Source organism: Crinia signifera, chromosome 3, assembly GCF_055691185.1.
Source record: "Crinia signifera chromosome 3, ASM5569118v1, whole genome shotgun sequence".
NCBI lineage: Eukaryota > Metazoa > Chordata > Amphibia > Anura > Myobatrachidae > Crinia > Crinia signifera.
The window spans coordinates 102,475,853-102,498,941 of record NC_139219.1 but is presented as its reverse complement, the minus strand read 5'-3'; the positions used below and the strand labels follow the sequence as shown (position 1 = coordinate 102,498,941).

The window sequence follows — 23,089 nt, the reverse complement described above, 5'->3', positions numbered from 1 at the left end:
AGTAACACTGCAGCATGATGGTGTCATTCCCCTGGTGGAGCGACACCAAGGTGCGGTCCAGTACACCCCTAGTGATGCCAGTGTTCGGGCCCAGTTAACATAATGCCACACAAGTATTACAGGCGCCACAGTGCTCCCCATTCTGGTGAGGTAGCTATGAGCAGGAGCCTGTGCTTGATGCCCTGTTGCTAGTCCAGCACTGTAGAAGATAGAGAGTATTTTATAACAGATGGAATAGGTGTTGTTGTTACAGAGTTAGCTTTAGTAGGTAAAAGAAAAGTAAGCCGTTTAATGTCAATGCATAGAATGTTTAAAAAGAGAGAATAAGGTTGCTTCATATTTTAGGTGTGTGCTTCCAAATTTCCAGCTGCACAAAGTCTTGGTCTATAAAAGCAGGACTTTGTGCTATTTACCCTTTTTTTATGCATTTTTTTAATGCTATTTTTACCCTTATCTGAACCTTGCTGTAACAATTGCAAATGTCTCCATTGTGAGACTAATAAAGGAATTCTATCTATCAGTTCGTTAGCAACTAGCGCAGATGGCATTTTTCCCTTAAAATGCAGATTATGGCTGTGGCGGGTGATTGGGTCAACCCAATTTAGGTCGAGACCTAAAACAGGTGGATATGGGTAAGGGTGACAGGGAAGGAAGTTCGACAGCGAAAAGGTCACCTTGAGATTTTCACTTTTTTTGTTGTTACGAATGTCGACATGGACACCATGCAATAGTGGATGGTAGGGCATGAAATAGCACTTGTTGGCTCCCCCCAAAAATTGTGAAAAACTCATGTTGAACTTTTGGCTGTTGATCTTCCCATTGTCGGCCTAATGCTTGTGTCAACATTCCGACTCTGTTGACCTTACCCAGGTGTCGACCAGTTGTTGACCCAATGCATGTCAACCCAATGACCGTATACTGCTGTGACCAGGTTCACTACATTACACGAACCCCCCCATTTTGTTGGACAGCTCCAAACTAGAGGTGCCCATACACTAGTAAGATTTATCTTCAGATCTGGCTGGTTGGAACAAAAACATGGTTATGGATGAGTGACAGTTTGTCAGTTTTCCAGGATTACCAAGCAAATGGTCAACTGTCATTTGCTCTCATCCATAACCATGTTTTTGTTCCAACCAGTCAGATCTGAAGATAAATCTGGGTGTGTATGGCCACCTTAGCATCCTATGGTGCAGATATTTTCTGTTTAGCTAATATTTAATTCAGGGGCATTTTAAAAGAGGTGGAGGTCCGAGTGCAGCCTTCTCCATCCATGCCCCTCTTCTATGTTAGCAGCACAGTGTTATAAAGTATGAGCATTAATGGACTCAGACTCTAATTCACAGAGCTCAAAAATGGCAGGGGCATCATTTCATCCCAGGTACCTGGAGGCAAGTTGGAGATTGCTGCCCCCAGCATGTATGTAGTATATAAATAAAAGCACACACCACTTCCAGAATTGTATAAATAGAGCTCAAAGCTGAGCTACAGGGACCGGAGCCCACTGTGAATTGGCAGGGCTCCAGCTATGCTGGGTGACAACTGCCGATGGGGTTGGGGGCAGACTAACGAGATTCAGCTGGCTGCAGCATGCAGGACCAGCATTTGCCAACAGGCTGAGCTTTACCAGGTGGAAGCCATGCTGTCCCCTATTCCAGGCATTAGCAGAGTTCCTAGGATAGAGCCAGTTTACTATGCAGTAGCAGCAGGTGCGCTGCAGAGCTCTGCTGGCAGTCACACTTGGATCCCACTGTGAACTACACAGGTGCTGCTGTACATGCAGGTGCCCCCCCAGGGTTTGGAGCCTAAAGACAGATGTCTCCATTGCCTCTGGTTTATGGCCCATTTACCAACTGTAGCATATACAGCATCAAGCTTATTACCAGACAACGACGATAGATTTGTAAGCACTTGGTGGTCGTCAAAATGACTTTGAGCAGTACAGTACCTCTTCTGCACACCAACTCCTCTTCCTGGTGCGTTTTCAAAAGCCAATCAAGTTTGTATAAAAAAAAAAGAATAATAATCCACTCATATTGGAAGAGATGAACGGTTTATGAACCTTTTCTGGAAAACTCTTTTCCTCTGATCGGGAGCCGACATAATTATAACTATGGGCTTAGTAAAAACAAATGTTTTTTCTAAGACAGCAGGGCTTGTTTTGTTCTGTCTGACATCATCCATCCCACACCACCCACCATCTAGTCATTTACACTAACATGTACCAGATATCCTCTTATTCACACATTACAATGACATACAGTATGACAGAAATTTATCCTAAATGTATTATAAATGCTCAAAATACAGCATAAAGAACCTAATTAGTTCCATAAAAAAAAATCTAAATGTTCTTTAAGCATATTAGATAAGTGATTTTTTTTTTATGATGGGAAATTGTATCCTGATTTCTAATAACATTCCATAGTCTGCCAAAATGACACTTTAACTGGATATTTTATTTTATGATTCCTTACAAGAAACTTAATTACAAACAATGGTTCATTTAATACAATATTTAGTTATTTACAAGGTTAACTAAAGGTGTGTACACACGGCAGGATATGCCGTGAGATGCGAGTCCCGATACAATCAGATCGTATCGGGACTCGCATTGCACGGCATGCATGCAGAGGGACAATTTAGACTATATAGTGCAGATCTGCACTATATAGTCTTGGCTGCCCTCTCTATTTCACTGCCAATTTGCGCTCACACGGGAGCGTGCATCAGCAGCGCATCGGGCTTGCAAGCCCTAAAAAAGCATGCGATCTGCATGCGATATGGCTTCTGATGTTCGCTATATCGGCAACATCGGAAGCCATATCGCCCCATGTGTACACATTATAAAGACATTTCTGCTACAGAGAAATGCTACTGTCCACTTACTACAGTTACTCACACTCAAGTCCCGTTGCAGCTGTGATCTCGTACTCAAGTGGTTGTGTGAAAATATGCAAATGCTGCAGCCTGTTGGATTTGCATTGAGATGCCCACTGGCAGCATCTGAGATCTGTCAATCATTGATCTTCTGAACGACCATTATGGATTAAAGGGACATGGCTAACTCTGTGAGAGAAGCATATGCTACTTCCAGTATCAACCAGGAAGCTCTCAGTGCGAGCTGTTGGGACTGGCCGTCAGGATGAAAGCATAGTCGTCAAAAATAAAACATCTGGGCCATTTTACCTGCGTACAGGATAGCAACATTATGGCTCACAAATGATCCCTGTCAATCACTTTGCAAAGAAATCCGCACTACGTCCACCACCAACAGACCACCGTGGCCAATATGCAATGCATCTTAGTGCAGTGGTAAAAAAAAAAAAAAGAAACAGCACTCCACTGCATCAGACATTGATGTTACATCCATCTCTGAATCAGGCCCAGTGTCTACATCACTCTGAGAGTGGACAGGGCTTGGAGGAGCTGCTGCATATGGTTTGTTGCTTAAATTGGTTGACTCATGTAATTCCGATCTATTTCCATGTTAGTAAATTAGCATCAGAGTCTCATAAATTGTTTTGCTTTCGCTATCATTATTGGTCGACATGGGGAATGAGTAACTATTGGCCCTCCAGTTGTTGTTGAACTACGCATCCTAGCATGCCCGCAACAGTTTTAGCATGGCCAAATAGCAAAGCTGTAGCAGTGCATGCTGGGACAGGTAGTTCAACAATAGCTGGAGAGCCAAAGGTTCCCTATCCCTGTTCCAGAGGATAATAGCTAGAATCTTATTAGTTGCTATGGGCAACATCTCTCATTTCTAAAATCTCACACTTAAGACTCTAGGAAAACATGGGTTATTTGGGTTTTTGATGAATATATATTATACTTAGGTAAGGACTATAGGTAGGAAAGAACATTGGAAAAAATGAAAGCTTTTAAAATCATAGCAGGAAATTATATGTTGCAGCCTGAGACAACTCTGAGATCTTGGGGTTTTTCACACATAATGGCAGAGTTGGCGCATGGCGAATAAATGGAACAAATTAGTCAAATTTCATTTTTCCCATTCCTCCCTACTGCAACTTCTCATAAACACTATTATTAACATTTGTAAAATGCCTGTGTGGAAATACAATAATGCATATTACAAACACGGTGATGCCGCACAGACCACGTCTCAGAATGCTCAGTCTATGAAACGATGGATTTTCCATGTTTACCATGTTAATTAAGAAACTAATATCACAGGTCACATATGGAAGTCTTGGAATAATAAAAGGGATTCTGAGATGCTTGACAAATAATATGAATCCTTCAAAATGCCATATTGTTTTGATCCTGTGAGAATATTTTGTTAACATGCGGTCTAAAAATGGAAGTGTTAACTATTCCGCGGAATATGCTCAATTATTCAACCTTCGGAGTAAATACTGTATTCTGGCTTGTGGTATAATAATAGGATTACCTTTCATTGAATTCCTTTGGAAATTATCCAGGAACTCTTCCAAGAGCTGAGACTGGTTCAGTGGTGGTAGAGGTCTCATCTGGTCTTTATAAATGTAATTTTCTGACCACGACGAGCTTAGTGACGGTTTGACATCAACATGACAAGTCCGCAGAGAAAGCAAGACACTCCTCTCTGAGAATAAATACTCCATCTTCCTCAAGTTCAGGTCTGTAACTGCCTCCCCGTTAATAAGGAGGATTTCATTTTTAGTACGTAACCCTGATAAACAAAGAAGTCAATGAAAAAAAGTGTCATCTGGGAGGTTTATATGAAAACAATCTGCTAAAACTGCTGGAAATAAAGTGTACAACAGATGATTACCGTAAATAATATACAGTATATATATATTTTCCAAGATTACTAAAAGTGGGGGCAAAAATATACTATTTTATTAGAAAAGTCAGTGAATTACAGCAACCAACAAGGGCAAACATAGCAATTACATAAAACTGATTATCAAAATAGCTAAGTGCATCAAGCCCTTTGTATTACATTTTTTTAGTAATGTGATTTTCACATTTATTAATAACTATTCATTATGAATAATTATCAAGTCTTTAATTCATTACATTTTTATATTATGAGCAAATAGGAGATTGTAACTTTAGCATTTACTAGGCGCATCTCTCTGCTATTATTGGGGAAAGTATACATGCACATGTGCCTGAAGTACGCTTTACATAGTGTACACCTTTTCCTAAATAAGTTCAGGATACAAATGCGTCCACTTCTAAATACACGGCTCAACGGTTTCCAACTAGTGGGCACGCTCTCAATAAGCCAGGTGAGCATAGTGTCCGAGGAGTAACAATCATACGTTACAAAGGTTTATGAATATATTATTAATCTGACAATATAAATGTATACAAATATACCAACCTTCCCTGTAGGCCAGTCCATCAGGATGAACAAAGCTGACATATATGTGAGTAAGACTGCTATGCTCATCAACCTGAGCAGCCACAGCAAAACCTAACAAGAAAAAGAGAAATTTTATATAGAAACAAACGGTTGTTCGACAACAACAAAAAAGAAGAAGAATACAGCATCAGGGAATTACTATGGTTTTATTTAGCTGTCTCTCATGTCACCCTCATACCCCTGCCTTCATGACTATCATGTCTGTCATCACTTCCCCTCTGTCTCTCATCTCTACCCCCATCTCTTATTTTGATTCCCCTCACCCTTCTTGTCTCTCATGTATATACCCTTACAAGCCATTCACCCATCCTTATTTCTGTCCCCCTCATATTCCCTGTCTTTTATGCCTGTCCACATCACTTCATATATCCATGTCTCTCATGTCTGTCCCTTGACCTTTTATTCCCCCCCCCCTCCCCCCAACAATCCTATAATACTGTCTATTATCGAGCAACTACAGCGGAACTAACCTCCAGGCGCTTCACCTCTGGACATGTGCACAAACCATTGGGTTTGAATACATCTCTGAAATTTGCCCATAGTCTATGACAGATAGTGGAAGATTCTGTTCTTTTTCGGGCATACACAATGGACAACTAACTTAAGCTGTTTCTTCTTAAGTTTCATGCTTCTTCTAAATAATTATGGAATGCTTTCTTTTTTTGGGCTGCGATTTGTTATTTTATTACCTATTTATTTTCAATTAAACTGGAAAATAATTTAACCTAGGCTTAATATAATTTATGGCATCCCACTTTCTGTGTCCAAGTAGACTCTTAGCTGGACTTACCAAAATCAGTTACCCCTCCAGACTTTACAAGGTGCACATTGTAAATACCCAGGGGGAAGATTTCCAATTCATCATACACCTGAAAAAAAGACGTTTCAATCAACCTAATTGATCCATAAAATACTAAAACTTATGCTACAATTTTAAATACAATAAAATACCATAATACAATATTTAACCATCTGTAAACAGCAGAATGTTTTCATCATCGCTCATTGCCGGGCCGTACACACTGGGCTGGCTTTGAGCTAAAAAGCCGCTTAAAACACCAAGCTTGAGCGGCTTTTAGCTCAAATTGCCCAGTGTGTATGGGCCTTAACTATTTAAAAAAAATCCTAAATAAATTGAATTCATTGAAACAATGTCAAACTACAGAGTATATCGGAAATCTTTGTGCATACGTCAATGCAGATTGCAGACATACAAGCAATAGTGTCTTTGTAGGGTCGATTGGAAGTTTAAATTCTTAATGTCCATTCGCACATGAACATATAAAGGCACAGGCTACAGTGATGCTGTAATATTCAGCAAGTGCTCAACTACAGTATAATGTCCCTCCTGCTTTTGTGCCTTTAATCTTTCTTTGGCATCCTGCTACCTGATACTGGCCAATTCTCTGCTTCCTACATTTCTCCTGTTCATCTGCTCATTTCTGCTTTGACGTAAGCTATGTTCTAAAGACTGAGATACAATGCTGCCAGGCCTGAACCCAGCTTGTGACATCAAGCACAAGTTTTATTTACTGTCACTTGTGTGTAGTAGATCAATTGTGTCTTCCAGAAACGGTGTACATGGGATGTAAGAGTGTTCACCAAAATCTAGCACCCCAGGATACAATCCTCAGTTATATACTCTAAAGAGCAATTTAGCCACATGATAAACGATTAGGTTTAAGCAAAAAAGCAGGTACTATTATTCTAAACAGACACCAAGTCACTTTCCATATGACAACAGTGGAGAAAAATACTTCCATCCCAAATGTAATATATACACTCCATGTAACTAGACCTATCCCCCTGATTGTTGCTTAGCTTCATACCCTAATCCACATACTGAATCCTTTCAGTACCCCAGCCGTATTTTATTAAAATTTGTAGAGTACATTTGCTTTATCCCATGATTTACTACACATGTACGCTTACTACCAATATGTACTGTAGGTGAATGATTTCTAATGTCTGCAACAGTAAAGGTGGGTACACACTATACGATATATTCCATGTGCGATATTGTTAGTGTTTTCCAGGGGAACTTCTGGATGAAGGATATTGTGCATACACACTGAATGATATTGATATTGTTCAGTGATGTCAGCCGGCCTTCAGCGGAACATGCAGTCATTTACAATATTGAGGTACATGTATATATGACCAGGAAAGGGGGGGGGGGGTTCATAATCGAACTGCAGGAGCGGGCATCATTAATGATATAGGGGGAGATTCTCTAAGCGAAAAATGCAATAAAAACCCCGTTATCGGGGTTTTTACTGCATTTTGGGATGCTGTAAGCATCCCTAGCCGGGTTACCGCGGCGGGGGGCATCGCCAGAAAAATCTGGCGATGCCCCATAGAAGCCAATGGGCTTCTACCGCAACCCTCCGCCGCCCCGCATCGCCCCCTCCCCTGTGTCCGGGCAGCACAGCGCTGTGTTGCCCGGACCTGTGACCTCCTCCCTGCACTGATCCTCTTCCGGGTGCAGGGAGGAGGAGAGCCCGGCGCAGCAGCAGCAGTGCCGGGTGTGTGAGGGAGGGGGGAGCCGCCGGGACCTGCTGGGACCCGGCGACTCTCACCGCAAAGGACAGCTCTTAACGCAAGAGCTGTCCTTTGCCTTAATTATCGCATATGTTACAACATATGCGATAATTAAATATGCGATGGGCGGCGAAGGGGGGCGGAGATTCTTAGAGAATCTCCCCCCATAGTGTGTACACACTAGACCAGGGGTAGCCAACTCCAGTCCTTGAGAGCTACCAACAGTTAATGTTTTCCAGGGCTCCTCACAGAATGACAAGTGAAGTAATTAGCTCCACCTGTGGATCTTTGAAAATGTACCAGTGAGTAATGAGTGCACCTGTGCACCTGCGAGGTGAGCTGGAAAACTTTGGTAGCTCTCAAGGACTGGAGTTGGCTACCCCTGAACTAGACGATATGCACAATATATTGTCAATGATATTGTTATTGTGCGTATGCTCCTTTAGCCACTTAATATAAGATCTAACTGTTGATTGCAAGCAACCGAGTGCATTGTTTACATTGTCACTCTTCTCTTTTTCAACCTAATCACTGTTTTTATATATATGTGTGTAAGTTAGCAGTAATGACCATGTAGTGCTTTATGAGTTGGTGCGGACCATGTCTATTAACTAGATAGAAGAGTAACAAGAATTAGTAGGGGCAAAATTAAATGAGGGAATGTGGTAAATAAAGGAAGCCAAAGGACTGTAGGTATTTGAGCATCTAAAAGAGGGCAGGGAATGCAAGCATTAAGAGTTTGGTGGATCATTAACAGTAGTGTAGGATGTAAGATCTAGTTGTTTTTCAAGTGTCAACAATACGTTCCCAAAATGAGTAGGGTTCCCCCATATTTTGAGAACCAGCACCAAGCTCATCCAGCCAGCAGGGTAATGCCACAGCCAGGGGACACTTATTATAAAAGGACCTGCGGCCAAAGCCTTATACCACCTGACCAGTCAGCACAAGCTGGGACCCTGGGGGAGTGGGGACCCCCTAAATAAAGCCCCTCACCCTCCAAGACTACTAACCCTTCCTGTGCGGAAACATGGAGCCTAGCAGCCTAGTGAAATCTGATTGGCTGCTGGGCGGCCAATAGTGCTATTCGGGGGGAGGAGCTCCAGAATGTAAACAAACATTCCGCAGCTCTCCTCAGTTCGTGCAGGGATCAGTACATGGCGATTAATTTTTTTTGCCAAGTACGCTGGATGTCTACATGGATTGAAGAGGACGTGATCTACGCTGGAGGACCCTGGTGAGTATGGTTTCCTTCCACAGGTACCCATATGGATTATCTTCAGGACCATTGGACGGATGGATACCTACCTAAGTGTCAAGGTAGGTAAGTATCAGTATGTATGGGCTATGCATAAAACAAAGTTTAACTTTACTGGTGTGTGTGTTTATTTAACTATTTGTATTGTTGTGGAACTACAAGTTCCAGCAGGCCCTTTAATGCCCCACATGCTAGGACTTGTGGTTCTCCAAGTCTCTGTATGTGGTGCAGGCTTTCTGGGACATGTAGTTCCACAACAATACACAATAGTTTTTTCTATTCATTTTTTTACAGAAACAGTAGCCCAGTGCCTACCGCACAGGGGCACTGGGGACAGCCCCTGAAGGGAGGGACCCCTTCATTGGGGGGGTCCCCACTTTTCCAGGATCCCTGTAAAAAGTCTCCCCACAGCCAAAACATTACCCTGCTGGTTAGTTGGGCCTGATGCTGGTTCTTGAAGCACATGGGACCCCTATTCATTTTGTCCCCCGTATCTTGGGAACCAGGACCGGCCCTTGAGCCTGGTGCTGGTTTTAAAAAATTCAGGGGGCCCTTACATCTTTTGTTCCCTGATTTTTTTTAAAACCTGGACTGGCTCTTTGAGCCCATGGCCGGTTATGGCCACGGAGGGGACCCCACACCGGTTTTTTAAATTATTTACTTTTTCACACTGCCGACTTGTATTTGTATTTAGTGGCCGTATATTCGGCCGCTAAATACAAATACGTCAGAATATGGCCACCTACGCCATCGGCCAAATACAATTCTATAAATAGGGTAGATTAGTAAATCTGCCCTATTTACTAACTGTATTTCCAACAAAATACGACTGATGGTGGTCGTATTCTGTCATATTAAGAATGCGAATACGACTGAGTTGCATTTGTATTCTTAGTAAATTTCCCCCTAAGTGATAAAATTAGGATTCAGTAGTATTTATATAGTTACACCAGTGATTCTACAACTTTTTAAAAATCACAGCTCCGTAGAGTATCAGAATTTTATCATGGCACCCTTGGTCAAAGAAAAAAAAATTGGAGAAAAATATCAAATTAAATAGATTCTGTTTATATGACCTACTTAGGGTCAGCTATGTGGTGAGGGATAGGATTTGCTTCTGTGTATACACATATTTTATGATTGACACGCACAAGCACTGGTTTTGTCTATTACATTGACCATAACTAATTTGAACTGGTCCTGGACCACCAATCCATGGCATCCCTGCTAGTGTCCTGAGTCACCCCAGGGTGCACAGGCACTAAGTTTGGGAACCACTGGTTTACACTGTATTATGCACTTGCTATGCTTTTAAACACATGAAACCAAACAGTGAAATATACCAATGGACAACATCTGTCACGAACAAAAAGAGCATCACTGAAAATACAGATTCTATTACTGTACTCTATTAAAAAATCTTACCTGATCATGTATGTATTCCACTGGGGAAGGAACATAATATTCAACATTTTCATCCCCATTTCTTCGTAGATGCAATCCAAAAAAGCTAGGTTCTAATTGGCGAACCTAAAGTGAAAACATTCATTGATAAAAGCTTCCATATTTGACCCAGGCTTATTTCCCATCCCACAGAACCTCCTGGCTACCTGCAGTTTCGCAGAGAACATGCATTCCCCTTCTGTCTCCGAATAATATTGGTACAAATAAATAGCACAGCAAAGATGTACCAAGCACATAGACACACAATAATACACAAACATACAAACACTTAGGGGCAATTCTATTAGCGCTGATGGCTGAATACAGGGCTCAAAATGGTATTTTGGGCAGAATGCAAATAGAACTTTCTATAAATTTATAAGTGAGTATTGAAATAAAAAAGTATTATTAATGATGTAGAGAGATGAGATATTTTCTGCAACGGGTCTGATCAGTTGACAAAACATTAATTTTAAAAATACATTAAAATGAGGTACAATTAAAGGGGCCGCTAATAGTACTGTAAGTATATATTTCTTTTAACAATTGTGACTACTTGGCTTAATGCATCGGTTGTTACAGACAGCATAATAGACCGTTCCACATAAAAGATGAAAAAGTGGTTTAAACTTTCAGAGAACTATTGTAAAGTGTGCAGAAAGAATTAAGATTCCTTGCACTCACCAGAGCAGTAAGAAAGTGTAAGGAGGAAAAAGAACCAGGAAAGGTGTAGAAGAAAGGAGTCAGCAACACACACCGCTTATGATAAACTTTCAAGCACAGAAACAAAAGACAGAGAAAAAAAATGTTTAAATCAAACAGTTACTGCTACATTGCTGCACATATGTAAGACAGACACAGTCAGGGACTGATAACACTAACATTTCATTGTTTGGCTACATACAGTAATACTTTTCTTATACACAACTGCAGTACTATTTCTGTTCAGTGTAAGCCTAGATAAATCTAAGCATTTGCTACACATACATGGACACAATAAGTCACTCCACACACTTGCTGGACAGGATGATGCAATCAAGTAAACAGTACACAGAGAGCTAATGTGTGCATCCTTGTGTATTTACAGTATGCATCTTTGTATACAGTATATTCCCTGGGATAAAAAATGTTTGGACACACACAATGGCTTCATCCACTGTATGTGGGCAGTCGGTTTACTTTAACTGTGACCCAGGTATTAAGCCTACTTCCAAAAGGCCTAGAGCCTGATTCAGATTTGTACACAATGCCGATGTTCACGCAGCTGAGCATTTATCAGTAGACTGTGCACACGCCAAGGTTCTCTATACATGCAAGGTTCTCTATACATGCTGCCTACAATCAGCAGCAAACAAATAGTGCTAGCTATGGAATGTTTGAGGAAGGTCCCAAACTGCTATCTTGCTTAGGGCCCCATGAGGCCTAGGGCCACCTCTGCCGGCAACCAATGAGCCTTATGTGGGCTTGGCCTCAGATTACTACACATCTGTGACTCATTACACTTTGCAGTTTGGTCCATTCTAATATGTCTATTTAGGCCCTGCAGAAAATAGCCATCAGACTTCTGCCATTTGCCTTTCATTACATTGCTGGACTTCTGAATAAAGAAGCCTTAAGCCTTAAACTAAGGACCTTATTCTGGTTGACTTCGCAGCTTTGCGAGTCCACCAAATGCCACTCCGCACATCCACAGCCCCCCCCCCCCCCCAACCTCGCACACTGATTTTCCCTGCATGTGTGCGAATGGATGTTTTGAATAAACATCCATTCGCAGCTTGCATGCGGGGTGGAAATTATTCAATGATCACCGACCATCAAATGATTTTTACAGTGCTCGCAGATGTGAGACACCTCTCTGGTGTCTCACATCTACAAGCTCCCTGTGCGGGAAGCGGGCAGGCATCTAACATCCCCTGAAGTCAGCTGCCCACCCCCCTCGCACCATCGGCCCACTTACATGGGAAAATCCAGTGTTTTCATGGGGACGCCCGTGAAACGCTGTGGGTTCCCATGGGTGCAGCATGCCGCCTCACGCCCCGCCCGCACTACAAGGTGACTGCAAACAAGCAGTTCACTGCGCCCGCTTGCACCAAGTGGCTGCATATGCATATAAAGTTTTATGCGCAGTCGCTCAACATCGCTCCCTTGCACAAAGACGCAGGGGAGCGTATCAACTAGAATAAGCCCCTAAATGTGAGTGCATCAACTAGAATAACCCCCTAAATGTGAGTGCATCAACTAGAATAACCCCCTAAATGTGAGTGCTGGCTCTTCTTCTTTTCTGCAATCAAGAGGTGAGTGTGTTACTGCTTTATATGGACCCTGCAACACTGTAAATGGCTGATACAGTAGTATGTACACATTCAGACATTATGGCAAATCACATTGCATTGAATGTGTAATCTACTGTATTTGTAAATGAAAATTCTTAGAGCAGAGCGAGACTAAGAGGTGTAAAGGGCTGCTACCTATGGCTATTACAGAAATCCCTCGTACCCAGGTACCCCATCAGCAATAGGACCTGGATGTACCAAGTGCATTACACTCATGCAATGCCGGACATGATGAGCAATGGTGGGGGGAGGAGCAGGGGCCACAGCATGGCTCTCGCTAGCGATGTTCTCAGTTGTCCTGCATACAGACAAAAGAGGAAGTTGCTGACTGCGCACAGGTGTACGCACAGTCAGCAACTATGTGTACACTGTTGGAATCTGCTAAATCAGTTCAAATGTTGTCCAGTGTGTACCCAGCTGTACACCATTTAATCCGCGTTTACATGCAATCTGTGCAATGAACTGGTATTCTTTCATTGTATTCATTTTAGTTATTGCAGAGATTTCAAGAATGACATGCTTTGTGTATGCACATATCCATGTGTACAGAGCATCTATCCCGCTTTACTGTTTTTATGCCACTTATTCATCTATTGCCAGCTCATTTAATTATTTTCATAATTAATATGTAATTGTAGTTTAAGTAATCGATGTCCCATGCAATATAAAATTGGACTGGATTGTCTGTTCATATCCAGTATATAGCATTTGGATAGTCACTGTATACCTCTTACTATAGTATATACAGTACATGTATGGGTTTGATGAGTGGAACATTTGTAGTTTTTGCGCGGTGCATTCTGTGGAAATAAGTGTACCGTACAGGCGATACAAAGTCATGTACATTTCAGTCACGCCTAAACTTATGGCTAAAATGGTAAAACTGAGCAGTAACTGGCTTTTAATGCAATATTTAGAAAGGGCGTGGCAACAGATTTATGGGCTAGGTGGATGAGCTTGGAACCTGGAATACATAGACATACCGTTTGCCAAGGTTGGTGTAATTCTGTCTAACCAACCTTATATAGGGGCACAGTGCAATCACAGAGGTATTCACAATTATGCATGCTGGAAAATATACACATTTCAGTCTTGAACCAGAGGTCAACAATATGCCAATGTTTATGCAGTTCGTCAGGTTTTTTTTTTTTGCATTGGACATGCGTCAGAGCCACACTGTGTATGTATTGCAATGGTTTACTGGAGGTTATAGAGAGAATTTGGGCCCAGAGTGAATGTCTGTGTTTTATGGGATTAATATCTGAGGTGGGTAGATAAACTGGCATTTTGTGGGTGTGTCACAGCTAGCCACTGTGTCTCTGCACACACTTTCACTGGCCCCGATGTCTTAAATCCAACAGACATAGGGTTGCTCAGATGTTTGATGGTGCGACCAGTAATAACGCAGTTGGGGGGTCACTGAATACAAAATACAGTGGCTGCAAAATTTACCTAATTTCTCAGTGACGCTGCATACAAATATGCAGTCACAACGGGGTAAGCATTGACATCTGAATCAGGCCCTTAGTTCCTTGCATGCAATCTGAAAGTAATTATGTTGGATTTATGGTCAGCTCTGGATCAGTTCCTTAATGTACATACTGTACTTAATTAATCTTTTATGCATAGCACCTGATGCTTAATGATGTAATAGCCATTATCAAGATGTTAGACACAGCAATAATATAATTCCAAATGTACAAACAGAGGAATTGCAATACATTCAGATACCTGACACTAATCAAGCACAACAAGGCACAGGTACTATGAATTAGTACAAAACTAACACGTACCATTTGTCATTTCTCAATGTCAAACTGATGTTAATGTAGCTCTTATTAAAATGTTCTGTTCCACCTTTCTCATAGATTATACCTGGGGATCCGCTATTCTGTCAGTTGTTCATTTATATGTACTTATGATTGCTTCCATACTAAATCTTCAGTCACAGACCTTATTATCTGAGTGCATACACACTAGACAAATGCAGGGCTGCACTGTTATGGAACAGGTATAGACCAGGGTGAGCTTGAAATATTTCTAGTTTTCTATCAGATAAGCCTAAGGCTGGGTATACATTAGAAGGATATATCGTTTGGTCAATCGCCCAACGATATATCTGTGGCGGGTCTGTGGGTGTGTACACCCAGTATGTCACAGGCATTTAGCTTTGTCCCTGCAGCACAGCCAATGCCAAAATATTTTGCTGATATATGGGCATATCTGGCAGTGTGTGGGGGCGAACAGCTACAGGGCCTGACAGCTTGGGAGGCAAATGTCAGCTGTGATGTCTGCACAAACACACAGAGTGGCTGATTGGTAAGTAAGTGTGTTTGCTTACTAAATCGCCCGCTATGTTTGCAGATCCACCAAGCAGCAGATCTGTCGGCACAGTGTGTATCCAGCCTTAGTTATAAGAAGCTACAATTACATGTAGAAAAAAAAACATTAAATTGTATTTCATTTTGAACATGGTCATGCATGAAGCGGTTTGCAGAATATAATAACAAAATGAAGACACACTGGATCTTATGAAGAGTCTCTTGCAAATTGGTGACATCACCATTATAGATCCACGTGTAGGAGCGGTTGTTATTGGCATGTATTTGCACCAGCCCTATCATTGTGAAAAATCTCGACATGTTTGTGCGTGTGCACCTATGAATAGTCCACAATTTTGTTTAAAAAGCCCACTAAATATTTGTGCAAGGTGCGGACACCCCATTGCTACCCATTTAGCCGCACATGGAGATCGAGCTCACTCCCATGCTACACAACCCGGGTTCTTAAACTTGGTCCCCAGAATGCTAAACAATTCAAGTTTTCCAGGACTCCTCACAGAATCAAACTTGAAATAATTATCTCCACCTGTGGAACTTTTCAAATGTATCTGTGAGTAATGAATATTCATGTGAACCTGCTAGGTGACCCGGAAAACATGACCTGAGGATCGGGCCACCTAAACAGCAATGTAGGCCCCACCCATTTTCGTGAATAAACTACAACTCTCCTGTAGTCCCACACCATCTCATTGATACAGTAAATAGCTTTAAGCACACCGATTGGTGGATAACTCTAGCCATCCACCAATCAGCATTCTGACAGTCATTCACTGTCTGGCTGCAGACTGGGAGACAGGTAGAGAATAATGCCTGGCCACTCTGTGTCAGAGCAGTCAGATAGCATCCTCCTCCTTCCTCCCAATAAGATCCAAAATTACTGGCTTGGGAAAAATGCAGCAGCACAGAATGCCTCTGCTTAAATGCCCCCATAATAAATGGCCCCTGGGCAGCTGCCCAGTGACCACATGGGTTAAGATGGCCCTGCTAGGACTGAGCTGAAGAGCCACTGATTTACTGCATAGCCAGCACCTGTGCAACTCTTATGTGACCTGGAAGAAGTGAGCTGCTTGGGGTACGGAGAACTGCATTTTAGAACCACTTATGTACTGCATAACCAGCAGATCTGCAGAGATGTATATGTTCACCTCCAATGGTCTCAGATGAATGTGAATTGGGAACAATTGCAGATGTGGCTAATCTGTGTGAGAGTCAGAACCTTAAACATGTAGAATTTACAAGAGTAGGTGATAATCCTGTCATAAGTGCAGAACACCATAATCACATGAAATTATTTGTCATATATTGGATAAAATAAAATTTTCACTGGGCTTTAGATGCTTATGATAAACAGATAGTTTATCTGTGAGAAGAACTTACTTTACACGCCAAATTCAAGACATCTTCCACTCTATGATCTGGCCGGAGGTTGACAGAAACACCATGGCCATCGTAAAAATGGACAAATATGGGGATTTCCCATGAGTTTTCTTTATGTGTCACTTCTGGAACCGAGTTATAAATATTCACCAGTTCATCCACATTCTGTCAGAAACAAGAGACAAAGTCATAAAATCAGATCTCTTTCTACATGTTGAAATTCCTTGCAGATTATCTCATTCTCAGAAATCTTAAGGGGCATACAGATGGAGCGATTTACGAGATCACTTAATAAATGCAGCAAGGATCGCTCTGTGTCTACACTCTATAGCGGTGGCGATGCGCGGTCACAAGGGATGAAATGTAATAGGATGAGAGATTCAGAAAGTGAGAGATTTGGTAAGAAATCTCTAGGTTTTTTTTTTAAAGCAGCAACCATTAACACTTCAAAATCAATCTGTTTTTGCAGTGTAAATGATTGCCGCTTTAAAAAAACCTGGAGATTTCTTACCAAATCTCTCTTTCTGAATCTCTAATCCTATTACATTTCAACCCTTGAGTAACAAGAACGATGTAGATCCTTTATTTTCCAGTAGATGTCACTGTGGATCAACTCATAAAAACAATTAGGATTCTATGCAACAGTATAAAACATAAGGTCTAAAAAATAATATGTATATTTATGCCAAAAACAACTATGATCTTCTGTTGCTTTTACAAGTCCTGGAACACAGTGTATTATAAAACCTTTCAGCATTTATACAGCAGCCTTCAGTAACTAAATTACTAAATTTTCAGTAACTAAGCCTTCAGTAACTAAATTGTACCTAGCCTGGTCATTTGTCTCTGCTATGCTGTAGCAAGTATGTGTGGGCGCTGTGAGACCAAGTCAGACAATGTTACAGTTGTCTCAATGGGATATACACGATACATTGCCATTTACAGCACCTCCTGATCTGACTTATGCCCAATAATTTAACAGGGCAGCAGTAACATAGTTGCAGGGAATAAAATCAGCATCTTTTTTTTTTTTTTTTTTACAAGAAATGGGTTGTTTTTCTTCAAACCTACCCACACACCAGAGTTCCTTACTGCTCATATAGGGGGTGGGAAACACAAGGAAGTCAACAGCAGAGACTGCCAATGACGAACAGAATTTTGACACAAGAGAAAGCAACAAGGCTGGAACTGCCTTCACTGCAAATAACTTCTTAGATGGCAGCAATGTCATTTTTAAATTTAAGCTAATTGGTAACATTATACAATTTGCAATATATTACATGGATTTCAGACCACCTGTGTTCTGGCACTGTTCTGCATCATAATGTATTACAATATGATAAGTGCACACTATCAATGGCTCAGAAACATAGGGCCAGATGTATCAAGCTTCAAAAAGTGATAAAGTGAAGAGTGATAAACAACCAGCCAATCATCTCCTACCTGTTATTTTTCAAACCCAGCCTGTGACATGACAGGCAGGAGCTGATTGGCTGGCTGTTTATCACTCTACATTTTATCACTTTTGAAGCTTAATACATCTGGCCCACTGTATCTGATGTTGTGATCGGGCAGTGGATTTAGTGGGGGATAGCATGGTATACAGTCACTAAGTCGCCTAGGGGAAGGTCAACATGTATTGGGTCAACCACTGAAGGGTGAAGGTTGACATGCATTAGTTCGGCATGAGGTTTTGTAATTCTTTTATGAGCCGCCATGTGCCGACAGGCGGTATTTCATGCCCTACCATCCACTAGGGCAGGGGTGGGGAACCTCAGGTAGCCCGTCTGAGTGGCCCTCCCACCCGCCCGGCAGCTTTGCCGGGAGTCAAGTACAGGGGATTTCTCGCAAGAGGTCGGTAGTTCTCGTGAGATTCCTCTTAACCAACAGCAGCCGGAGCCTGTCAGTCCTATTCAGCAGCAGCCGCCGGAGCGTGGGACGGCTGCAGCACGACAATTTGTAAGAGACATTTTTACATATGGCCCCCGAAGGCTTTTTTCCCCATACAAAGGGCCCTTAGCACAAAAAAGGTTCCCCACCCCTGTACTAGGGCATGGTGGGAGAAAAAAATAGTGTGCCGAGCAAAGTGGTGTACTTTTTTAGTGTCCACGTCGACTCGACTGTGTCAACATTTGGGATACAAAACTGTGAAAAAACCCATGTCGACCTAATGTATGTGTTGACCTAATGACCTTCAAATGTGTCGATCTTTAGTGATCGACCCAATGCATGTCAACCGTGCTGTTGACCCTATGACCCATATTTATTTATTTATTACCAGTTATTTATATACACATATTCCGCAGCGCTTCACAGAGAATATTTGAACATTCACATCAGTCCTTGCACCAGTGGAACTTACAATCTATATTCCCTACCACATGTACATGCACACACAGACATTCTAGGGTTAATTTTTGTCAGCAGCCAATTACCCTACCAGTATATTTTTGGAGTGTGGGAGGAAACCGGAGTACCCTGAGGAAACCCACGCAAGCACGGGGAGAATATACAAACTCCGCACAGTTAGGGCCATGGTGGGAATAGAACCCATGACCTCAGTGCTGTGAGGCAGTAATGCTAACCATTACACCATCTGTCCTGCCCTTCAGCACAATCCACATTTTTTATGTGGTTGTTATGGCTACGTTCACAATTCCCTTTTGTAGGCTTGATTCAGACCATTCCACTAGGCTGCATATGTTCGCAGCCTAGTGAACAGGTAAACGTAGCTTACCCGCCGGCCGAACGCCCGCACCCAAACCCCCCAGGCTTAGTTCATCATTTTCTATATTAGACTTGCTCACATATAAACACTATACCTGTGGAATGTCTTTTGCAGCAACCAGAAATAACTGCTAATGCGATAGAAACATTACAATGTGTAAATGTAATATATAAATTGACAGACCCGATGCTCCCTCAATCTTTGGAGTTAAGGTGAAGATTTCTTTCAAAACAATGTCTCTGTTCTGTTCTTTAGCCCCCAACATTTGTGAAGTTAACCCCATAAGTTCAACATATTCTCGGTGAAAGATAAAGAAGCTGAAAATCTGAACCAAGCAGAGAATTGTAAACTAAACCTTCTGTTTGTGACTCTCTGTCGCTTTGTATTGTCTTAAAAAGCATAGGAAGATTGCTATTGTTAGTCAGTGACATTGATCTTACTACAGTACAATGAGCACTGTTATTCATACAGTTGCAATAGAAACATATTATTACGCTGTTCCCGAAATTATGTTGAAACTGTGGTTAAAAGCCCATCATTTTATGCAATCTTTCCTTCTGTAGAAACCAAACCATGTGAGGTTAAGTATTTATAGCATAGCCACTATGACTAATATCGCAAACCTTTTTCCACCCATTTTATATTAAGATTTAAATGAAGTCTTAACTTACAAAACCATTTACATTACCACTGTTCCTTCCATCAAAATGTTATCTCTAAGATACAACCTCCTACCTATGGGACGCGGAACCCAAAGCGTGGCGAGCAGCCTCGGGCCCCGCGAGGGGACGTGGAATACATGTCAAGTAATCAGTCTGCACTCGCCACGCTTCGGGCTCGTTTTCCACGTCCCCTCGTGGGGATGGCTACGCTCGGCATGCTTCGGGCTTGGTTTATAGAATCAACTCTACGACAACGCGGATAGTGGGGGTATGAACAGGTCGGGAGGACGCGTACCACGTCCCCTCGCGGGGCTCGCTGCGCTTCGGGCTGACGTGGATAGTAGGGGTGTGCTAAATCACATCGCAGATCGAATCGTATGCAAATCGCATACTATTTGTATACGATTCGATCCGCAGGGATGTGCCGCCATGAAACTAAATAAGTACCATTTGTGTGGTAAATATGGCAAAGAACTTGCAGTTCCCTTCTAGTCAGCTGCATGCGTTTTTCTTCAGTTGTCTGCCATCTTCTACTACCTTGAGCACAGATGCTGCTGTTTTGTTAATTTGACTTTAACATAAATGTTTTAAGAATTTCTGCTCACTAGCATCTGTCATCCAGAGTAAGCTGTGCTGTTGCCAATAGTCTGATGCATGTACCATGAGCAATTTATGTGGTTAGCCATGGTATTGCAAGCATAACCTCTGAATGGTGTGTTAACATTGGCTTGGCAAAATCTTACAGCTTGGGCTCAGCGATGGCAGCAGAATGGCATATTTCATGATTATTGCTACATCTCTCCAGTTTCTGCACTGTAAACAAGACCATTAAACATACAATTTATGCCTCCTGAACGGGCACAAGACACACAAACCAAGCACTGAGCCGCGGCAGGCGTGGCTTACGAGCCTATTACACTGCTCCATCAACAAGCTCAGCTCAATTATGACAGCTGCTTTAGTATTAATCCCCCTCGCACAAACACAAGCTTGCACAAAAAGTTTTCTATTGCCGACTAGCAATCCAGAACAAATGTGGTATGCTGGTTATTCCAGGCTGAATTAAGTACAAAGCCACCCTTTTAGTCTAGGGGGATCTCGCCGTCTACTTCTGGAAATCAGGGAGGCTTACTTTAACTCACAGTGTCAAGCCAAACCCAATCTGCTCAAATATGCTGGCCTGGTATAACAACTTGCTTCCAAGGAATTTTGGAAAAGAATATCCTTTATAATAGCATTAGTTTCACAGGCTAATGAGCACTATCAGTCTGGCTGTAGATCTTAATTTCAATCAGTTTACTGGTCACTGATCCAGCATAAATAGTAATACAGTCTACGGTCTTAAGAAGTGACACTTATTATATTCATAAGATTCCATATCATTATACTGACATTTGAAATGAGTCCAATATATTATTTTGTAACTGGTTAGTATTACTTGAAACATCAGAAATATATTTATTTTAAGGGCTGCATATAAATTGGTTAGGCAGAGATGAAGGATCGCAGTGTTTTGTAATTGGTAAACTTCTACACAAAGAAGAAACATAAGAGCAGGTTTAATCAGCCACAGGTTAGCACCGCCACTACCCTATGCGTTAACCCCCATAGGAACTTCACCTGCATGCTTTATCTTCCCTAACATATACCATCATCTCCTCCTCCCAACATGCAACAGCAGAGGTGGAACTACTTAAGTTGCAGCAGGTGCAGTGCACCGGGGTCCATGAGGACTAAGGGGCCTACTATTGCCCCTGTCACCCACTGTTTTTCCCTGACACACTTTGCCTCTCCTTGTCACCGTCTGCCTCTCCTTGTCACCCACTGACGTGTTGCATATTGTGAACTTGGGTTGAGGTGGGCCCAAATGATATGTTTGCACCTGGGCTCCTGGTACACATTTATTATTTATTTATTAACAGTTTCTTATATGGCGCATATAATATTCCACAGCACTTTACAGATTATATTTGAACATTCACACCATTGCGCATGCATCCCACTGGTTACCACATGGAGATGCGGAACAAATTTGGAAAGATATACAGAGGGGTGGTTAAGCAGATGCAAGTGTGCAACTGACAATGCAGACCAAAGATGCAGGACCACTCACACAGTAGGCTATGTTCAGGTACAGAATCCCACACATATGAGGCTACTGTATGTTCAGGTACAGAATCCCTCACACATGAGGCTACAGTATGTTCAGGTGCAGTACCACTCATACACGAGGCTATGTTGAGGTGCAGTACCACTTACACAGGAGGCTATGTTGATGTGCAGAAACACTCACACATAAGCCTATGTTGAGGTGCAGAACCATTAAAACACAAGGCTATGTATATGTGTAGAACCACTCACAAAGGAGACTATGTTCAGATGCATAACCACTCACACAGGCAGCTATGTTCAGAATCTGTGCCTGCTACATGGCTTTAAAAAGTTCAGAGGATGCAGCTGATAGTGTATCTGAAGACACACAGAGACAATTTGTACTACTGTAATTGGGCACCTCACTATGAACAAAATAATCCCGGCATAAGAATAACGACACGTACATATCTTATTTAGAACCAGGTCCTGGGCGTCCATGCTCTATGTTCTCTAGTACAATATTTAAAAAAAAGTTATATCATTTTAATGAGTCCAATGTAAGCAAATTGGGTGGGGGGGGGGGGGGGGTGGATGGTTGTACAGTACAGTGCAAAAGTTTAGTCAGGTGTGGAAAAAATGCTGTAAAGTAAGAATGCTTTAAAAAAATGTGTTAGTACTAAATGTTTATCAATTAACAAAATGTATAGTGAATGAGCAGATAACAATTATAAATTATATCAATATTTGGTGTGACCACCAATTGTCTTCAAATCATCATTTATTAATCAATCCTATTATAATAATCGCAGTGTAATGCAAATCACTAATCGCTGTTACAAGTGCTCCTATCCCTGATGGAACTCATGTGAAGTCCACCACAATTTGTAAAATCAGAAGATGGCTTACTTTTCAGATGACAGGTACCAGTGGAACTCAA

The 23,089-nt window shown here is 41.8% G+C and overlaps 1 protein-coding gene across 4 annotated transcripts in view; it reads right to left on the bottom strand.

The window, feature by feature from the left end:
• TIAM2 (TIAM Rac1 associated GEF 2) overlaps nucleotides 1–23,089 on the bottom strand; it is a 249,816-nt gene that overhangs the window by 54,250 nt on the left and 172,477 nt on the right. For all 4 annotated transcript variants that reach the window (XM_083176314.1, XM_083176316.1, XM_083176315.1 and 1 more), the window contains 5 exons: nucleotides 16,669–16,833; nucleotides 10,599–10,703; nucleotides 6,168–6,246; nucleotides 5,336–5,428; nucleotides 4,415–4,675 (listed from right to left, as the gene is read on the bottom strand). In XM_083176314.1, coding sequence (XP_083032440.1) covers nucleotides 4,415–4,675; nucleotides 5,336–5,428; nucleotides 6,168–6,246; nucleotides 10,599–10,703; nucleotides 16,669–16,833 — 703 coding nt within the window. The remainder of the gene's footprint in view (nucleotides 1–4,414; nucleotides 4,676–5,335; nucleotides 5,429–6,167; nucleotides 6,247–10,598; nucleotides 10,704–16,668; nucleotides 16,834–23,089) is intronic.